General features: G+C 42.8%; 1 protein-coding gene across 2 annotated transcripts in view; it reads left to right on the top strand.

The window, feature by feature from the left end:
- SORCS2 (sortilin related VPS10 domain containing receptor 2) overlaps window positions 1–22,052 on the top strand; it is a 1,198,559-nt gene that overhangs the window by 1,157,376 nt on the left and 19,131 nt on the right. For both annotated transcript variants that reach the window (XM_069744776.1, XM_069744775.1), the window contains exons 20-24: window positions 8,374–8,507; window positions 8,779–8,902; window positions 11,707–11,819; window positions 16,976–17,101; window positions 19,280–19,379. In XM_069744776.1, the coding sequence (XP_069600877.1) occupies window positions 8,374–8,507; window positions 8,779–8,902; window positions 11,707–11,819; window positions 16,976–17,101; window positions 19,280–19,379 (597 nt within the window). The remainder of the gene's footprint in view (window positions 1–8,373; window positions 8,508–8,778; window positions 8,903–11,706; window positions 11,820–16,975; window positions 17,102–19,279; window positions 19,380–22,052) is intronic.

Genomic DNA, 22,052 nt, shown 5'->3' with positions numbered 1-22,052 from the left:
CACTGATTGTGGAAGCTTCACACTAGACCTCCAGCAGCTTAGATTGTGGCCTCTCCACTCTTCCTCCAGACACTGGGACCTTGATTTCCAAATGAAATGCAAAATTTACTTTCATCTGAAAACAACACCTTGGACCACTGACAATAGTCCAGTTCTTTTTCTCCTTGGCCCAGGTAAGACGCTTCTGGCATTGTCTATAGGTCATGAGTGGCCTGACACAAGGAATGTGACACTTGTAGCTCATGTCCTGGATACGTCTGTGTGTAGTGGCTCTTGAAGCAATGACCCCAGCAGCAGTCCACTCCTTGTGAATCTCCCCCAAATTTTGAATGGCCTTTTTTTAACAATCCTTTCAAGGCTGCGGTTATCCCGGATGCTTGTGCACCTTTTTCTACTACTCAACTTTCCATTAAAATGCTTAGATACAGCACTCTGTGAACAGCCAGCTTCTTTAGCAATGACCTTTTGTGGCTTACCCTCCTTGTGGAGTGTGTCAATGACTGCCTCCTGGGCATCTGTCAAGCCAGCAGTCTTCCCCATGATTGTGGAGCTACTGAAACAGAATAAGGGACCTTTTAAAACACTTAGAAAGTCTTTGCTGGTGTGTTTTGTTAAGTTTTTTTCTAATTTACTGAGATAATGACTTTTGGGTCTTCATTGGCTGTAAGCCGTAATCATCAACATTAACAGAAATAAACACTTTAAATAGATCACTATGTTTGTAATGACTCTATATAATATATGAGTTTCACTATTTGCATTGAGGAACTGAAATAAATTAAGTTTTTGATGATATTCTAATTTTGTGAGAAGCGCTTGTAGTATTCATGCAAAATTATTGATCAACAATTAAGAATAATGATTATCTCTAGCAGTATGACAGCATTGTATGCAGCCGATGGCTTGTATCAGGGCCTCGTAAGGCTGTATAAACCATATGGAAAGAGTTTGTGGAGAATGATAATGATATCAGTTTGAGGATGACATCACTGGATGCTCTTGATTACTTGGGTTTCTCTGTATCTTGAACTGTTTAAGTTAAGTTGAGCTGAAAGCTGAAAGCAGAATGTCATAACATGCTATTAATGAACGTGACATGCTTAAGTTGTGGTTCAAAGAAAAGGCCGTCCGTGCATGTGCAGCGCCCCAGAGATCTGGTCGTTGTAGTAGTATCGCTCTGCCACTAAGGGGAGTGATGGTACGTCTGATGGCACTGAAGGAATTCTACTGACCAGGTATCACCAGCACACATTACACTTCACACTCCGGCCACTAGGGGGAGAAAAAGGCTTTATTTATTGGGCCACTCCTCACACTGGTAAAACTAGGGGTTGGATAGGAAGTTAGTCAGAAGCTGACTGGGTTGGATTCAGGCAACATCCCGTGGCAGGGGGTGTTGCAGGGAGAAGACACAGGGGGGTCCCTGTCAGGCGTGGGAACCTGGCAGGTGCCTAGCGAACAGAGCAGAACGTAACGGAGCTGCACCTGCACACCCCGCAGCGGTATCCTAAGAAAGTGACACGAAAGGAAGGATATTGTGGAACAGTGAGAAACGAGATCGAGTACAAAGGAGAACCAGTAGGAGTCATGCCGTGAGACCGAGGCAACATCCTACTGAGGCGCGCAGCCGGTGGCCGGAACACCGCGGGAGTAACTGACTCTAGGTCTTACTTCGAACTCCGCAGGACAGTTAATTATAGGTTGGCTGTCTACCTTAAATTTCCTATGAAAACATAGGGGGCAACACGTGGAGAGGGGCGTCTCTAGGGTCCCGGAAGAGCTCCGAGCCTTCCCGTCATACGGGTGCGTCCTAGCCATAACATACTGGGGGACGAAAAACTAGTAACATCTGGAACAAGCGAGAGAGAATTAGAAAGAATGAACGAACGAGAACAGAAGTTGTGAGGACTATTCCGAATGCTCAGCAGGGTAGCACTACAACACACAGGCGCTAGTGGTAGGCACTGATTTCCACCTGCAAAGGGAACTCTGGAAGTGCCCATCGGACCGGCCGGTCTCAGATAGCACTGTTAAGCCTGCTCTGGATTGAGCATCCTGAAGTCTTCAGTAAAGAGGTAAAGAGACTGCAACCTTGTGTCCTTGTTATTGACTGCACCTCACACCATCACCATCCACCTTACTGGGAAGCCCTGGGGACATACTTCACCTGTGGGAAGGTATACCATCCAGCTGCCATTCCATCACCCCAGCGGACCCCATAGCAGCGTCGGTCACCCTGACCGGACACCACAGGTGGCGTCACGAATCCCTGACAGACTGTACCACCTTTATTGGACGCTCCTTAGCAGGGTCGTGGACCGGGTCTAGCCACCGTGACAGCCTTAGAACCGAACCAGAGAGGCCTGGTACCGAGAACTCATGGCCCTGTGTCTGGGGGTGCTCCACATGGTATAATTCTTGTGGAGTTTGGAAGATTTTGATTATGAGAAAAATATGCAATAAAATAAAACCAAGAGATAAAGAAAAGAAAATAATGGGTATCTCAAAATCTAAATAATTATTGCATTTAGCCCCCTTCTATCATTCACTATAAAGTGAATGCCCAATTTTGATAATCATTTTTGCACTAAATAGGACTAAACTTCTGTATTAACTATTTTAATACGAAGTCAATTGCACATAATAATGCACACATTAAATACACACATACATAACACATACATGTAACACACATTCATAAACATAACACAACCATACATATATACAGCAAATGCATACATGTACATACATACAAATTGCACAGACATACATATTACACACACATATACATACGTATATCTTATTTTTTGGACTATAAGACGCACTTTTTTCTTCTAAATTTGGAAGGAATATTGGGGGGTGTCTTATAGTCTGATTGTAGCTTACGGCGGGGGGTGGTGGTGGAGTCACAGCAGGCACTGTCGCCTCTGCATGAAGCCAGCGGCGGCAGGAGCAGGGTGATGATGTGTGCCCTAAGCTGGTAAGAGGCGATGTCCCGGTGGTGCAAGGCAGGAGCCATTGATCTCCCAGACGTGGGCTTCAGGAAAATGTCAACAATGTGAGGTAGCAGCTGAGTCTCCATTGTTCACATTGATGGCCTGGAGATGGGCTTAAAGAAAATGGTGTCAGACCATGCACAGGCTCAACGATGATAGGAGATCTCTATCTGCACATGCTTCAACTCCGGCGCCATTTTCCTCTTCTTAATTTGAAGTACTTCTTATGGTCCGGTGCGTCTTATAGTCTGAAAATACAATGCATACACATTACACACAAATACATACATGCACTTAAATACATAAACAATACACATACATACATATAACACATACACCTAACACACAGATATAGTATACATACATATTAAATATACATTCACTTTACATATACAGTACTCAGCATGAATGAGTGCGCCCCAACAGATTTGTCAGAAAACCTTTAGTTTCCTTTCACAATCAACATTTTCTATGGAATAAAATACTACAAAATGCTCCAAGGTCATGTTAGTTAAAAAATTCAAAAAGTCAAATGGTGCACCTTCCCTTCCGAGCCCTGCCGTGGGCCTAAACAGTGGTTTTCCTTCACATTTGGGGTATCAGCATGCTCAGGAGAAATTGCACAACAAATTTTTGGAGCCATTTTCTCCTGTTACCCTTGTGAAAATAATGAAACATTTGGGTCTAAATAAAATTTAATGAAAAAAGTAAAATATTCATTTTTTTTCTTCCACATTGTTTCATTTCCTGTGAAGCACCTGAAGGGTTAATAAACTTCCTGAATGTGGTTTTGAGTACCTTGAGGGGTGCAGTTTTTAAAACGGTGTCACTTTTGGGTATTTTCTGTCATATAGACCCCTCAAAGTTACTTCAAATGTAATGTGGTCCCTAAAAAAATGGTTTTGTAAATTTTGTTGGAAACATTAGAAATTGCTTGTCAACTTTTAACCCTTATAAAACAACAAAAAAAAAATAATGTTTCAAAAATTGTGATGATGCAAAGTAGACATGTGGGAAATGTTATTTATGAACAATTTTTTGTGACATATCTCTCTGATTTACGGGAACCTGTCACCAGAAATCACGCTGTTAAACTGTAGATATGCGGTTATTCTGTAGGTTAACAGCGTTATCATGCTGTATGGCGCTTGCATGCAGCCGAATGCAGCAGGGAGAAAATAATCTTTATTCTCCCCGCCAGCATTCGGTATTCAGTCATAGGGGCGGGGCCAGTGCTGGTTCAGTCACCACTCTCAGTATACAGAGCAGTCGTTGTAACCGCTCCCCTGGTCCTGACAGATAGCCGGCCACGATGCAGAGCCAGTGTCAGTCAGTGCCGGGGTCCCGGTTATACATCGCCATGTGGGCCACCCATCATTGTTCCAAGGCCCTCAATTTTGCACTTTCCAGGTAGGCTAGGGTATTATTATCGGTGCGCACCAAGACTTCGGACCCCGCTAAGTATTCGGCGAACTTTTCGGTCATTGCCCACATTAACGCCAGTTATTCCAACTTGAAGGAGCTGTAATTGTCTGGGTTCCGTTCTGAGTCATGGAGTTACCGGCTCGCATAGGCAATCACTCGTTCTTTCCCTTCCTGCATTTGTGATAGCATGACCCCCAGACCATGTAGACTTCTATCGGTGTGAAGAATGAAGGGCTGTGAGATGTCCGCATAGGCGAGTATTGGGGCCTCAATCAAGGCCATCTTAAAGGCTCGGAAGGCTTGTTCCTGGCTACCTCCCCATTGGATAGTTTCATTCTTTGAACCAGACGGCACTCCCTTTAGCAGTTCCAGCAACGGATTAGCGATGAGGGTGAAATTCTTCATGAACCTTCAGTAGTAGCCAGTAAGCCCCAGAAAGGCCAGAATGTCTTTCACTATCTTCGGGTTGAGCCAGTCATGTACTGCAGCTATCTTCTCACGTGCATGTCTCGCTTCATCAGCCGATACGATGTATCCCAGGTACTCGATTTGTTTACAGAAAAAGTGACATTTATGGGGCATCCGAATAAATTCAAACAATCCCATGGGCATTATGAACGCTGTCTTCGGCCAATCGTGTTCAGCCATGGGCACCTGCTAGCATCCGCTGCCCATATCCAAGGACGAGAAGTACTTTGCCTTTCCTAAAGCAGATAACGACTCCTCGATTTGAGGTAATGGATAGGAGTCCGGCACTCTACAGGCATTCAGTCACCAGTAATCGACACAAAATCGCAGGGTTCCATCCTTTTTCCGGACTAAAACAATGGAAGCCACCCACGGGCTCTGACTCTCCCGTGTGACTCCACTCTGCAGCATGTGAGCCAGCATCTCCTTTACCTCTTTGTACATCTGAGGCGGTATCTGCTCATATCTCTCCCAGACTGGGGCAGCACTTCCTATATGGATTTTGTGAGCTATAGCCGTGGTGCACCCAAAATCATCTTCATGACCTCCTGGTAGCGCTCCAGTACAGCTTCTACCTGTTGCACTTGCTACGGGGTGAGTCCCATCAGTTTGGCCTGCATCTGTTCCAGAATTCGATGGCCCTCCTTCAGACCTCCAGGCAGATGTTCCGGTGTCATTGTGACGGCTAGGGTCCAAGGGTCCCCTTGCATAGCTGCCAATTGTATGGCCTCCGATTGTATCAGCTCTTCGGGCATTCCCAGTACCTGAGCCACTTCACTCTTAGGCGAGATTGTGAGATCTTCTTCCGCCAGATTGATGCACCGCACTACCATGTTACCATCATGAACTGTGGCTAATGTCGACGAGGAGCCCTGAGGTTATCTGATCCATTACGGTTGGCTCGATCTGCACTTCCACCCCTTCGAGAGGCGTACAAGCTTGTACTGGCAACGGTCTGACCACGCGGTAGAACGAGTTTAGCAGCTGCAGGGACTATCACCTTTCCTAGAACCTTCCCTTCCCTTCGCATGCCGTTTCCTGGGCCTGGGCAACCCGTATCAACAGTTGAAACACCTTCCTCTGGGGAGAGCGTGGGCTCCATTGGTTCAGAAAAGCATCTTGTGGCTCGCTGATCAAGTCACCGTGATTCCCAAAGCAGCACCAGACAAGCCCAAAATGGGATTTCAGTATTTATCAACTTTACACTACTCTACCCTTCCTTGAGTCTCTATTATAAGGTTTGATAAAGATCAGGGGCATGGTCGAAACATTACCTTATTGAATAGTTTGCATTTCTCTACTACGGTGAAGCAATTTTCTTTATTTGGTGATTTAAATAAATCCTTTTTTTGCAAATTATATGAGACTCTGAGTGCGACTGTTTATCCTCTGGATTACCGTCAGTGGAATATTTTCACGTTCAGTCAGCACTAGTGATGAGCGAGTGTACTCGTTGCTCGGGTTTTCCCCAGCACGCTCGGATGACCTCCGAGTATTTATGACTGCTCGGAGATTTAGTTTTCATCACGGCAGCGTAATGATTTACAGCTACTAGCCTGCTTGATTACATGTGGGGATTCCCTAGCAACCAGGCAGCCCCCACATGTACTCAGGCTGGCTAGTAGCTGTAAATCATTCAGCTGCCGTGATGAAAACGAAATCTCCGAGCAGTCATAAATACTCGAAGGTCACCTGAGCAACGAGTACACTCGCTCATCACTAGTCAGCACCTCCTAAGCTAGAGTGCGCGTCTTTCCTTCTTTTTTACTGAATAACAGGGGTTACGAGTGCATCCTTAACATGCCTTTAACCCGCTCAGTCCAGTGCCACAGCATGATATTACTCCCCATAAATTTAGGGAGATTGCTAAGCATGGCCTCCAGCAGCAAACTGGACCTTGGGGCACCCATGACCGCTTGGTCAGCCGCCTCTGCGCTCGTGGACTGCATCCTGCTGACTACGACAAATGTAAGCATATGCGGGAATGCAGAAATGCAGGGATTGCAGAACAAGGCTGTATATTATTTAATTTCTTAACAAAAGGGATGGCAATGATCTCCTCGCAGGGAGTTAATAAACAATAAGCAGTGAACAATAAACAAAGGGGGTTAAAGGGGTGAACTCGACAGTCTGATATTGAAATGACACTTATCATTGTCTTCTCTGGTCCTGTCCACATACAGTCTGATTGGAGATGAAGTACCGGCAACGGCTGGCGTGGTGTCCTCAGAATTCGAACAAATCACGGTGCAGCTTCTGGCGGCAATGGGCAGTCATCGGTTTTGCCCGCTGAGCCCCTAGTCCATAAATCTGTGCAGCCGAAGCGGGGAGTGCTGCAGGAGTTTGTCTCACATTTGTGCTGCTGCTCATCTATCAGCAATGCGGAACGCACCTCAGGGTACTGCCGCTGGCACCCGCCCCTCCACTGCACTGCACTGCACTCTGCTTAGTCGGCATTATGGCACTCTGAACACTCACTGGAGCATTCGCCTAAGTTCTGCCAGGGCACGTCTCTGCACTGCCTCTGTAACTGCGAAGCGCGCCGCACACCTCTCTCTGCTCTCACCGCCGGCGGGAAACTGAGCACTCTTTCCTGTTCCTACTGTACAGTGCCTGGCTTAGCCACACCCCCTCTGCTCGGGTCATGGAACCTGTCCGGTCCCCCATTCTTTCCCCCCGGCAGCACTGGACGCATCCTCGACAGTTCCGGACCCGGCATGACGCAGGTACCCGCAGCCCTGGTCTTCCTCCTTACACACTGATACACTTTGATCTTGAAGTTTACCTGGAATATCTTTGGATATTGTTCTGGGCTTTTTGGTTACCATTCGTATTATTCTGTATGTCTCTTCAATTTTGCTGCCATGTTCAGGGAAGGTGGGGACAGTCCTATAGACCATATATTTCTGAATAATATGTGCAACTGTAGTAACAGGAACATCAAGGTGTTTGGAGATGGTCTTATAGCCTTTACACATGTTTGTCTATCATTTTATTCCTTAACTGCCGAGACAACTCTTTCTCTGCTTCATGTTCACTATGGTACACACCATGATCTCAAACAGCACAGTGACTACTTTTCACCCCATTTATAGGCAGACTGACTGATCACAAGTTTGTAGACACTCGTGATGCTAATTCCACGACACATCTTAGTTTAACATGTCCATATAGTTAAATTATTTTCAATCTTTTCTAAGGGTACCATCATTTTTGTCTAGGTCATTTCCATTAGTTTGTTTTTCTATTTTTCTGTTGACCCACAATTGAAAAGCAATATGATTTTCATTAGTTGATATTCAATATTAGTTGATATTTTAAGTGACAATTTAAGGTTTTTCTTACTTTACCAGAAGGGTGTCCATGTGTATGTAACTAGACTATGATTACATTGTGTCCATGCAGATTTTTTTTCCTATTTTTTTTTCTTTGTTTTATGTCTCCATTGTAGGCTTGGAATAAAAAATGTGAATTCTTTTTTCAGCTCCTCTCCAGGCTTTACATCTTGAAGTGGTGCCAGTCGCTGGCAAAAACCAAGCAGTGAATTTGTCAGCTGTTATACAGCCAAGCGTTGCAAACCTGTCTGTCTACTACTGGTGGATTGGAAATAACCTGCAGGTACAAGCTGATATTTGTGTTGCTGTCACCTGTTTTAACACAGATTGATCCTGAAGGTCATTACTGCGAGTGGTTTACTTCTCCTTCACTGAACCGTAAAAGCTTGGTCTTGTAAAATAGAAATGTAAAATTAAAAAAAAAACAGAAGTTCACTTCCGTAACATTGTACAGAATTGTCGAAATTCAAGGCGTCAATTTTTTTACAATTTCCTTTTCTGCTTTATTTAATTGTAATGTGACATTTTAAATAACTTTTATGTGTTATTTTCAGCCATTCTTGACTTTGGACAACTATCTCGTGACCAGATTTACTGAGGCTGGGGAATTCAGGGTGACGGTGCAAGTCATATTCTGGAGCTCTATGCTGCAAGACTCAAAAGTTGTCAGAGTGTTTGGTAAGAAACCGTTCATAATGATTATTTTAAAGCATTATAATAATCTGGATGGTTGCGTAGAGTAAGCGGGAGAGTGAAATCAATCTTCCCTATAATTATAGCTGAAGCTCTGCTTGTTCAGATTGGCTGCTGGGGATAAGCACGAGCTCACCACAAGCAAATCTCAATTCACACACATTTAACAGGTCAGGTCTTATTCTTGGCAGAAGCAAAAGAAAATCTGCTTCTAATAATAGTTTAGTATTTACCTTCCTAACATGCGTATAATGTTTGAGTACTCTTTTAGACATGTTTGTGTCATGCTGTCCCTGGAACTGGTACCCTAGCTATCCCTGTCCCGAGAGTACTCTTACTATGTTCCTGTTAATGTCCTAAGCTGTCCCCTACCCCGTCCCCCGGAGGCCTGGGACCGATATGTTAGTGTATATACACGTAAGACAAACAGGGATAACAAAAAACAACTTGCATACAAAAATACTCACCGAGGGTAGAGAGGAATAAAGGGAAAGATAGCAATGTACAAACCAAATGGGAATAGGACAATGGAGAAAGCATACACACAAAAACAGCATGCAACAATCTCCAGCAGCAACTACGAACTCCAACTTCAGCACACCAACGCCAGGAAGCCAAACTTTCACAGGCAGGGAAGAGAAGGTCTGGCCAGGTTTTTTTTAGAGAGATAAAACAAGCAGGTCAGGGGCAGCTGTGAGATGGAGCTGCAGCATACAAAGGGTCGTTAACCTCTTCAGCGCCAAGGGAAACAAAGTCTATTTAATAAGAGGAACAAAACACACAGGCTAAATGGAAGACCTCCGATTCACAGTACGTAATGATCGCCTAACCCCAGATCTCCCAGGAGGATGTAACTCACTCGTGAAAGTATATTTCTGATATAAGTGAAGCATTTTTGGAAGATATGATCATGTATGTACATTCCATAACCATGGAAACTATTCAATAATTAATTAAAAATCGCAATTTTACATCCCTAAAAGCAGAGAATTCACTAGCAGAAGCGTTTCGGTTGACTGACCTTATTGCAATGAAACTTTTCTGCCGGTGAATACTCTGTGAAGTTGAGATTTTTAATGAATTATTTTCAATAAAGACCAACAATAAAGACATCGTCGCTGGATTGTTCCTTTTTTTTTGTCAGCAAGTTTTCCGTGCCAGGACTCTTCCTATGGGTGAGCTGACTATTCCTCTGTTTTTCATGTAAACTATTGTTCCAGTTCACAATGTTTCCATGGTTTTCAGTATTGTCACGCATTCACAGTTTCACTATGTTGCGCAATAGACTTTAAATCAATGGATCTATTGGAATCAATGAACTTGTGTCACTCTTCAGTCATGCATAACAATAACAGTTAATATGACATCAATATAATAATAATTAACAACAATAAACAATATTTTATATAAAACGTTCAAAGGTCGCATCCCTCTACAAAACAGAAAAAAAGAGATTCACTGGTAAAATAATAAAGTACTTGAATAGGTAAAACAATGCGACCATAATATACGATAAGTAGGAGGTGTATGGCAGAGATACCCATGGACGCCACATGACTGCAGCCTAATAGCTGACTGCAATCTGGTTTTAGCACAGATCAGCATGGTTTTCAATTTGATCTGTAATCTGTAATGATAGAATCCCTGCTTCATCTATTATAGATTTAGCAGAACTCGGAATGCTGAGCTCTCTATAACCCACTTACAACTCTCTAAAAACAAGCACCAAATTAATATCTCTGAAATCATAAGGAGGATTTTGAAAAAAAAAAAAAAAAACCTGAATACTCAGGGGAGCAGCAGGAATGAAATAAGAGCAAAAATTGGTCACTTTTGAACTAGTGAAAAGGTGACATTAAGGATTTTACTATCTTAGGCGCTAAGACCTCTTTTGACGATGTCCTATTGCCCGATTTGTCAGCCTGCCCCTTTATTGATTTGTATCTCTGTATCATAGGATATATTGACTTCTTACAGGATTACTTTTTTTTTACTACCTAGTGTTCTTGCCACTGGGATACAAGGGAACGAGAACCGCCAACCAAATGTCAAATATATCACCGAGCAATATTTCTGCTATTAAATAAAAAAGTTCTGCCTTTCTTTTACAGCTCCATTCGAGTTAGTGCAATACCATACATTAGCAGGGCGCTGCTTCAACCCATTTGAATTCCAAATATGCAATATTTTAGCTTGTGAAAGGATATCCCATAAACAAGACTTCAATTTAAATGCAAATTAGCATAAATTACGTACACCGCTTTAGAGTTTAGCAAAAATTAGAACCGAGCGCTTCCACGGGTGAGACCCGTGGAAGCGCTCGGTATTAGCGCGAAACGGCCGTCGTCATCTTGCCTGTCGCACTCCCTCTCTCACTCCCTCCCTTGAACCGCGAAGATGTTTTGCTATATGCTCCAATAAAGGACGTTTGAATTGCCACTGATTGGTGAGTGCTATTGCGTTTTTTCTACTTTTTATTTATATTGACACTTTGTTTTACGCAAGCACCGCCTTTCATCTGACCGGACTACCTATTGTTGGGAAACTCTCCACATCGAGTTATTAATCTCTGGAAAGTCGAGCTGTGCCTCTTACTTTTTTCTTTTCTTGGTTTAAAAATTAGAACCGTTGACAAGTATTTTGTTACCGTTTCCTACAATTTTTTTAGAAAATCTAGTGAATGATGGGTTGTGGGTGCCATAAAAGTCGTTCTTGGTTGACTTTGTCTACTTTCCGACCTGTCTCACGGTGTAAAGTGACTGATCGCTCTTGTGCCTCATATCTTTCAGATGAATTCCAGGTTCTTCCGCTGGCATTCAGCAAACACCTGGACATGTATAATCCCAACATCCCGGAGTGGAGAGAAGACATCGGACAAGTAGTAACTCGACTCCTAACCAAGGTATACAGGGCTATAGATGGAGTCTCGGCAAAATGATGACGTCCAGACTTCTAGTCCTCACTTCTAGTTTTTGTGTTGAGCAGACTTGGCCCCGTGCATTCATGTATCTGGCCTGTTATAATAGAAGTGACGCTTCCATTATTTACTCGGCTACTGGGAAAACGGTCAAGACAATATGGTCAGAAGGAAAATATGTGTAATATACATCCCAGTGACTTACACCACCCGTGTATAATCACCATGATCTATTCCAGGTCTTCATCCCTGCCTCAGATTGCTGCATTCTCCCCTCTTACAGTCTAGTCATTATGTAATGAAAAGAACTGATATACTTTTCTTCTCCATTCTTTCCCATTTGCAAGATCACTGCTTTCTGTCAGTGAATGGCAATATTTTAGTCCGACAATCCATGCAAACCCAATACGGAGAGACTACAATTTTAGTAGTATCCCCTCCAGACAAACTGTTGATACATTTTACCTTTCCTGATACATTGTAGCAAACTATCAGGGTAAGAGGAATATTTGCACTGCTGATGTATTTAGGCTCTGTTCACATGTCCGCTTTTTCTAAAAAATAAAGAATCGGGATGAACGTCATAATAATCCATTCTTTGCTGCCCTTTCCATAACTGATGCAACGTGTCACTAATTTCATTTGTACGAGTGAAATTGGAAAAAAAAACTTCACTAAGTTAAACGATTGGGTAGAAATGGGAGAGAGCTCACCACTAAATACAGATGAAGAATACAGATCAGAGTCATTGGTTTCCGTGTCATCAATCCAGTAAAAAATCTATAGTGAAACATTGGGTATCCCTGTAAGTGTCACGACTCAGATGAAATAAAGTGGATAAATGCAGGTGACGACCGATAAAACGGAGTATACTGTGGATCCTCTGCTCTGGATAAGCAGTGAAAATGTATTTATTATACTCACAAAAGTGATTAAAACAGCGTTTAAAAAAAAAGCATGGAGCAAGCCACCTCATGACAGACAACGCATGTGTAGCCTGACCCAGAGTTTCGCCCTACAAATAAGGGCTTCTTCTGGGGCTTGGTCAGCGTTCTGATAATAGTGCCATATATACCATGTTAAATACATAATTGCAAAAGTGACATTTTCAGGGATACCGGAGGTTTCACTAAGGTCTTTCTACTGGACTGATTGGAAACCAAGGACTGTTCACATTATCCTTTGTCTGTATTGGCTGGTGAGCTCTCTTCCATTCCTAGTCAGTGTTTTAACGTAGTAGATTTTTTGCAGTTTTCCTTGTGTAATTTTTGGGATTGAAGGGCTGATGCCTAAAAACCTCGTCTTATTCCTTTGCCTTTTCTGAAAAGTATGGAACAGAACGTCCAAATTGGCCTGTTATACCAGGAGAAGTGGATTTGTTCTGCGCTGCTGGATTGTCAAAAGCAGGATCTGAGGATCTGTTTAAAAATGACTTTGCAACACGTTGACAATAAACCATTTTTACCCATCCTTGGTACTCGGATTCTGTTTTTGACAATCCAGCAGGGCAGAACAAATCCACTTCTCCTGGTATATTATATGCTGTTATTCCGCGGAGGCTGCATCGGCTGTTATCTTCATATTATTAGTGGTTGTGTCACACACAACCCCACCAGGGGACCATACCATGTGTTTACCCACTCTGTGTTCCCTGGATAAGACCCTATTGCGCTTTATGTTTTCTCTCTAGCCTGGAATGGGCATGTGAATATAGCTTTAGCTGATTACTCGGACTCATACTGGCCAACTCTACTGGAACATCCAAGATGCTCCCAGAATAAGCGGACACTTCTTGGACTCTCGGAAGAGTCAACAAATCTCTGTGCTCTGTCAAACCTGCAAAAAAACCCTGGAGGAAAATGGCTATTGTAGCAGGTTCCTTTATTCAGGGAGTCGAGGAATGATTTTAAATTGGGAATAGAAGAGAATAATGAGAGTGAAGATGTGGGAGATGGGCAGTCGGAATACGATGACGTGGAGTGGAGAGGTGGGGAAATGAATGTGGTTTCAGAACGGATGTAGCTACTGCCAAAATGTATTCCCCCTCCCAGATGCTACCGTTGAAAAGATGGTAAGTGTGCCCGAACTGGAGGCAACTGTAAAAACAGTCAATATTAGGGAGCAGTCAAACAGCAATATAAATCGTACTGAGATTGAACCGCAGTGCATGGACTGGTCGGCGGCTCTCCCGACCTGAGCTTACCAGCTGCATAGAAATACATGAAGCTGTTACGCTTGGGTCGGGAGAGCCACCGGCCAGTCCATGCACTGCGGTTCGATCATGATCAGATCTACACAGCTGTCTGATTGCGCCCTTAGACTGGTTTAAGTTTTCAGCTCCAGGATATTAACATGTCTGTTCCCTCTAACGTGAAAAGAAAGGGTTTCCATCTATCAACACCATTTTCTATTTACATACTGCTTAAAAGGTGCCCCCTTAATTCTCAGTATTGTTTGGGATCTCCGAGGTCAGGCCCACGGGCAGCACGGTGGCTCAGTGGTTAGCACAGCAGCCTTGCAGCGCTGGAGTCCTGGGTTCAAATCTCACCCAGGACAACATCTGCAAAGAATTTGTATGTTCTCTCCGTGTTTGCGTGGGTTTCCTCCGGGTTCTCCGGTTTCCTCCCACATTCCAAAGACATACTGATAGGGAATTTAGATTGTGAGCCCCATTGGGGACAGTGATGATAATGTTTGTAAAGCGCTGCAGAATATGTTAGCACTATATAAAAATAAAAAAAATAAAGATTATCAGTCGTAATGTTTAATAATGCTTTCTTAGCTGGGAATACCACTTTAAGACCCGTATTTGGGACCCATATGGACTCTATGTGCTGTTGTACAGATTTTGCAATTTGGATGAAGCCTAACTGTAAATTTCAGTATTATAAAATAATAAAATGGCATTGTATGACGGAGCAATATTCCTCCTAATCCGAACATCACATAATTCCTGCTGAGTGCATGCACACCCGGCTTCATATTCGTCCCAGGCGCTGGAGGACATTTTGACAGATGATGATTAGGAAGTTTCATTAGGAAAAACTGTATTGGTTTTGTGCTCCAGCAAAAAGACAAGTACATGATTGATATGCAGATTTTGTAGCCTTGGCCGATCTGCGCCACTGAGCTGGCCGGACTAATGTTTATCTGGAATTTAGATTAAAAATTGTGCAATTCTCGGCTCCAAAAATGTGAGTTTCATGTCGCGGTCTGTTATTGTCAGAAGATCCAGAGTGCATCATTCTGGGCGGCAGGAGCAATCCCGGAAACTCTGCTTGGCATTACTAAGTTTCAGGTTTGCTTATGCAGATGTTTAATAAAAGTCAATTTCTAGTCCTTTTATACCTGGATAATGCTTTTACTGCTGTCAATGTCATTTTCTTAAAGGGGTTGTCCACTATTAGGACAACCCCTTCTTGATCTAAATGTTTGGCCCCGATAAAATAAAAAAAGCTATACTCGACTCCCGTGCTGGTGCCGTTCCAGTGATGTCGGCCCTTGTGGTCCCGGGGCTGTTGTGTTGTTGTGACCCCGGCACCCAATCATTGCTGGCATCACTGTCCAAACCTTCAGACAAATCGAACATGAAGAGGAAGTCCGGCTGCAGCTGCTCTCTGACTTCCTCTTCATGGTCAATTTGACAGAAAACGGGGTCAGTGACGCCAGTGCTGATTGGGCGTTGGGGGTTACATGTCACAACAACAACACAAGAGCCCCAGGACCGCAAGTGCCGGCACCACTGGAACGACGCCAGGATGGGAGGTGAGTATAGGCTATTTTATTTTGTTTAGGCCAAAAGTGGGGTATGAGAAGAAGTTGTCCAAGTAGTGGACAACTTCTTTAAGGCCTTTCACCACAGAAATTGAAGCTTTTTCTATTTGTTCCATTATATGAGAAGATTACGCTGCATCTCCACGTCACTCTACCTAAAGTCTTTCATTGCAATCAGGCGTAACTTTAAGCTCGTGGGCCCCAATGCAATACCTTCAACAGTGTCCCTAACTATCAGGGTCTTTAATACCAATAATCATCTCATATAGGCCAAAGAGAACTTTTGGGCTCCTCTAGGCTCCAGGACACAGGTGTGACTGTGTCCCCTGCACCCACTTTAGTTACATCCCAATTGTGATTCTACAAACTGGCCTACAAGACTCCCAAAGTACCCTCCAATGGGTCTGACCTATGAAACAATAATGGGCCCCAAAGGTCCAGCAGAGGAAAATCCCATTTGGAAGCAACTTTGGAGCCACTAGGGTCTAGTTCTTAGAGGATGATCCACAAATGACCTATTAGATCTTCTCGATGATACTGTACATTCTGTGTGTGCAGTGGTGATGACAAAGATTACAATGGCACTATTGGTGGATTTGCACATGGTCTGTGTAGATGGAGGGTGGTCCTCGGAATCGTTTTCCGTGATGGGACTAAGGGAACCGAGTTCAACATTAAATTCTCAATTCATTGTGTAGCTGCTTTGTTCTGTACTGTTGTTCTTTTCTGCACCCGTCTTGTGAAAGTTAAAAGGGTTTTCTTTGGACAAAAATCTGAAAATGCATTAAACTGTGACGTTGTGCCTGGAAAACACACAAGCATCTTTATACTGACCTTCAAAGTTGTTTCACTTTGTGGTCAATGGATGCTGCCATCTTTGTATCCACGTGATGTGATCATATTATAAGACAACCTGAAGCTGTCCTCCTTCCAGGACACTATCACTGTGCAAGCACTGGAAGCCTCAAAATGGAGGACAGCCAAGGAGGCAGCACCAAACTTTCATCAAATGGACAATCTCCATATCTATTGTTTACAAAGATCGGCAGCCGAGGGCCCTTATTGGCACAGCTGAAGCGCAGGTCGTAGATATTTAAGCTTTTCTCAGCACTCTCAATGCTTTTCCTGATTTTGGTCCATCAAGTGGACAACTTCTTTAAATGACATCATTTTGGTCTAGGATAGGTGGCACCAGAGATCCAGTGTTCTTCCTCTTGATGGAGAGCTACTGTAATTTGCATTTCTTTTTCCCATGAATCATTGTTGTCTCCACTAGGAGGAATAAGCCGTTACATTTTTTGCCCATGCCTCCACTTGTTTCTAGCTAGATGATGGAAAAATAACCCACTGTCTTCTTCATTTTCCAGGAAACTAATATTCCTGAGCACACGCTTGTGACAGTGGTGAAGCCAGGCTTACCGACCACGGCTGACTTATACCTTCTACCGCCTACCAATCAAACGAAGAGGAAGAGAAGCGTGCCCACCGACAAGGTACGGTATAGACGCTCTTACTGTAAATCTGTCCACAATCCCGGGAAGCCTCCACTCATCACTGACCTGGGGAGAAGGACAGACCTCGGAGATATCATAGTTGGTTATATATTCGCTTTTACAACATGAATATTTCTTTCGAGCAAATAGCTGTTTGTAATGCATCGAGAGACCAATGGAGGAAAAGAAAGAAATCTATGACCAGAGAATGGGATTGTCCTCCATAAGGGCAACAGGACATATAACAGGGGCATGTCATGTTAGGTTAGTAATACATCATCCTGCTCTGGATGGAAATATGTGTTACATAACATGAGCAATTTACAGCATATCTCCAGTAGCCTCCTCCTCTGTAAATCTATAGAATACATTTCTTTCTTTTTCCAGCTTCTTTGGCCTCTTGTCTGTATAATATATCATGGATCCTTGAAGGATCTTCTTTTGCTTCCTGTCACCTGAGTGGGAGGCACCTAAGACAAGTCTGTGCAGCTTGTAGAGGCAGTCTGTGATATTGCCGAAAGAACGTCTAATGTCTACAAGGGGAAAAGGTGGGGGGGCACATACTGTTATCGATCAGTATCAGTAGCAATCAGTATACAATAAGTTCCTATTCGCCCTCAAGTGTTGGCTTCAGGCAGTCGATATTTAAGAAGTTAGTTCCATAACTGTGTATGGCATCCGTATAAAAAAGAGAGCTATTAACAAATTTTGCATAAACGTAAGAAACTTTCACTATTTGTGATCCACTTCTCCTCCTCCAACCCCTGCCTCCTGAACTCATCATTTATTCTAAAAAAAAACCTGCTAAAGTCCACCTTGCTATAGAAAAGATTGATATATAAATCACTGGAGGGATTAGATTGCATCTGCCTATTGAAGTTTAAAGAGGGTGAGGGAGGGAGGCAGAGAGACAGATTGCACTTCTGCTTTCTAGTAAGTGTTTATCTCATCTCAGAACTGGAATCACAGCTACACTGCTCAGTACTTCTGTATGATGTCCTCTATGCTGTTTCTTCTGAACTCGTCCTACATGGAGAAATGATCAGGAAGTCCTAATGTCTGCTCTGAGTATGGGAGACATCATAGCAGTTAGTCTCCACCCACTAGCTCAGAGGCAACTAAACGTTAGAGATAACCTGCAGAGGGAAAAACTGATGAAAAGTGCAGAATACAAGTCACATAACAGCCATCTATACTGTTAGTCCTCATATATACGTGGAACCGATTATTCTGACATTTTATGTATGCAATGCGAAATTAATCACCAGTAAATTTTGGATCAATTTACTGTAAAATAAAGTACAAGCTCAAATATTTAGTTTTACTTCTTTTGTACTGTTATCCAGAAAGCTACGTATCCCAGAATGTAGAGGGAAATGAAACGTTGACACGAGCCATTAATACTGAGCCTGCGATTTATATATACGAGCTGCGGTCTTCTCATTTGTATACCGTACTCGTTACCGTCTTTTGTACCGAAGATTAATTGAACGTTTGTTGTTGAAAACTGGATGAATATATTAGAAGCTTTGTTTTTTTTTTTCTGATCCTATCGTAATTATATTTTGATTGTATAACGATGTTGCTGAAATAATGTGGTTAGTTGAAAGCATTTATAATTCAGCGACAGAATGATATTGACTCAGGTAATCGTCCCCTTATCTGCAGAAAGATGAATGGATGTATTAACGTTTTGCTTTTTACAGACCCTCGTGGCAGCTCTGATTTATTTATTTTTTAAAATTCCCATTGTCTGACAGTAAATTTAATTAAAGATGTGAAATAATAAATCTGTATTTGAATAACAAATGAATACATCATCATCGATCAACTTCCACATTTCAAAATAATAATAGTATGAATAATAAACGGAATTTGATATTTTATTTATTTTTTAATTTTGTTTTATGGCTTTTAAGTTCGTTTGATTTTTTTTTTTCATTTTTGAAAGTTGGAAGTTGTCCCAGGTAGATTGAGAGTCCTCAGGGGCGGTCCTTATTCTAACTATACCAATCTGTTACTCAGTACACCCAAACTTATAGCACTTGTCTTCATTATCTCATGTGTTACTCTCATTATCCCCAGCATTACCTATGTACAGCGCCATGGAATAAATGACGCCTAAAAATAAATGACAATAACCCGGAATTTACATTTTCTTTTGTTTCTTTCCTTTAGAGGATATCAGTAATAAGACAGGCCTTGAGCGCACACAATATCACATTCTTCCTCAGAGGCGGATTTTGGGTTTTGGTGACGTTAAGTGATTCTGAATCAGGTAAGCTTATTTTTCAGTGTCTTTTAAACATATTTGTCGTGTTTCGGGTTTATTCATTTAATCTCTTCAGCCCCAAGCCTGTTTTCACCTTCCTGTCCAAGCGAAATTATACACTTCTGATCAGTGTCACTTTTGGTAATAACTTTGGAATGCTTGAAAATATCCCTGTGATTCTGAGAATGTTTTTAATGACATCTTGTACTTCATGTTAGTGGTAAATTTTGGTCGATATAATTTGCGTTTATTTATGAAATATATCAAAAATTTGCTCAAAAATTTGAAAATTACACAATTTTAACATTTTAATGTTTATGCCCTTAAATTAGATATCATATATAGCACAGAAAGTAGTGAACAAATAACATTTCCCATATGTCTACTATATATCGCATCATTTTTTTAAACATAATTTTATTCTGTTATGAAGTTAGAAGGGTTAAAAACGTTTATCAGCATTTTTTAATTTTTCCAACACAATTTCCAAAACTATTTTTTAAGGACCACATCACATTCAAAGTGACATAAAGGGGTGTATATGCAGCGCCCCTGGGTCCTGGTTGTTGCAGTAATGTCATTCTCCTCTAGGGGGGAGTGGTGTTACATTTGGAGGCAGTGAAGGAGATCTCTTTATCAGGTAATACAATGCATGCAACATGTTCACACTCCAGACCAGAAGGGTGAGCTCTAAGCCTGTTTAAGGTGAATTCCCCTATTAGAACATCCTGATCTGGAGGCAAAGGTTTCAGTTCCTGTCAGGAAGACAGAGGAAGAGGAGCTCTATGGCATGAAGTGCTACAACTCCTGGGAAGAGACATAGAAAGCAGAACATATTGCAGCAAGCGTGAAGGAAAGCAGAGCAAAGGAGAGGATATCAGAGGGAGATCAGCCAGGAGCAGGCTGCTTCCTTCTGAGGTGCAGAAATCCGGTAGCCAGAATACCGAGGGAGTAAGGATCTCCATGCTTTACTTCAGAGACTGGCAGGACCGCTAATTGCAAGTTACCTGTCCGCACCTACACCCAGAAGGCACGGTGGCACCCCTTAGAGGCCGGGGCATGCTAGAGTCCCTACAAACAGCCTCAAGCCACCAAGTCATACGGGTTTGTCCTATCCATCTGGGGGACAGAGAGAGAGAGACATAACATCTACAACAGTTGTGAGGACCTTATGAGAAGCTTAGCATTAAGGGACTACAACACTGCAGCGCAAGGGAAGATTACTGGTTTCCACCTGGATAAGCCTCCAAACCTGCCGGACTCTGCCTACCCTGTGATCTGGTGCTCTGGACTGTGGATGCTGAAGTCTACAGTAAAAAGGTAAAGAGACTGCAACCTTGTGTCCTCGTTTTTCACTGCGCCTCACACCATCGACCATCTACACACTGGGAAGCCCTGGGGACTTACTTCACCTGTGGGAAGGTATACCATCTAGCTGCCATAACATCACCCCAGCGGACCCCTAAGCAGCGTCGGTCACCCTGACCGAATACCACAGGTGGCATCATGAACATTTCCCCTTAAAGACCTTTTCCCCTTATTTCAACGGACCTCCCGAGGGCCACAGACCGGGTCAGCCACCGTGACATCCCCCTTGAGAGCCAAAGGGTCCGGTAGCGAATACCCCACTGCCCTACAGGGGCGATCCATATATATCACAATATGCCCAAAATTGACATCATTTTAAAAACTGAACCCCTCAAAGTGCTCAAAACCACATTCAAGAAGTTTATTAACCTGTTCGGTGCATCACAGAAATGAAAGCAATGCAGAAGGAACAAACCAAAATGTAACTTTGTCCCACAAAATGTTGTTTGAGCCCCATTTTTTTCATTTTCACAAAGGTAACTGGAGAAAATGGACCATACAATTTGTTGTGCACTTTCTCGTGAGTGGAGAGAGGCAGAGCTCAGAAGGGAAGGAACGCTATTTGACTTTTTGAGCGCAAAATTCGCTGGAATAGATAGAGGACGCCATGTTGCGTTTGCTGATGTACCTAAACAGTGGAAACTCCCCACAAGTGACCCCATTTTAGAAATTACACCCTCAAGGAACTTATCTTGAGGTGTGGTAAGCACCTTGAACCCGCAGGTTCTTAACAGAATTTTATCATGTTGAGCTATGAAAATGAAAAAAATACATTTTTCTTGCAAAAATGTTGCTTTAGCCTCAACATTTTTATTTTGACAAAGGTAAGAGGAAAAAATGGATCATATGGCTCTCATCACTACAGAAATGCCAAACATGTGGCCCTAAATGTTGTTTAGACACACTGTGGGGTTCAGAAGTGAGAGGTGGATTAGGATTTGGGAGTGCAGAATTCGCTGGATTTCTGTTGGCGGGTGAGGAGTCATTTCGCTTTTCCACAGTATTTGTACTACCAGTAACGTGGAAGCCCCATATATTTCCATTGATAGATGACGGACCTGAGTGGGGACTTCCTTTTTTGTGGATTAATGTGAAGCTTTTATTGGGAACATTTTGGATCACCTTTATCGTGGTCTCTATGCTGAGCTCTTACATTGGGGTTTCAATCTAAATCTCCAAATAACGTGATTCATACAAAATCCGCAATGGATCCATTCACTATAATAAGGCAGCAGAGTTACTCTGGATTCCATCTTGACTCAGAGGTGTCCTTCTTTTCAGAGGTGCGCAAGACTGTGGCCGACCGTACTT

The sequence above is a fragment of the Ranitomeya imitator genome, chromosome 1, assembly GCF_032444005.1.
Source record: "Ranitomeya imitator isolate aRanImi1 chromosome 1, aRanImi1.pri, whole genome shotgun sequence".
NCBI lineage: Eukaryota > Metazoa > Chordata > Amphibia > Anura > Dendrobatidae > Ranitomeya > Ranitomeya imitator.
Note: the sequence above shows the minus strand (reverse complement) of the source record. Positions and strands in the feature narration are given on the sequence as shown.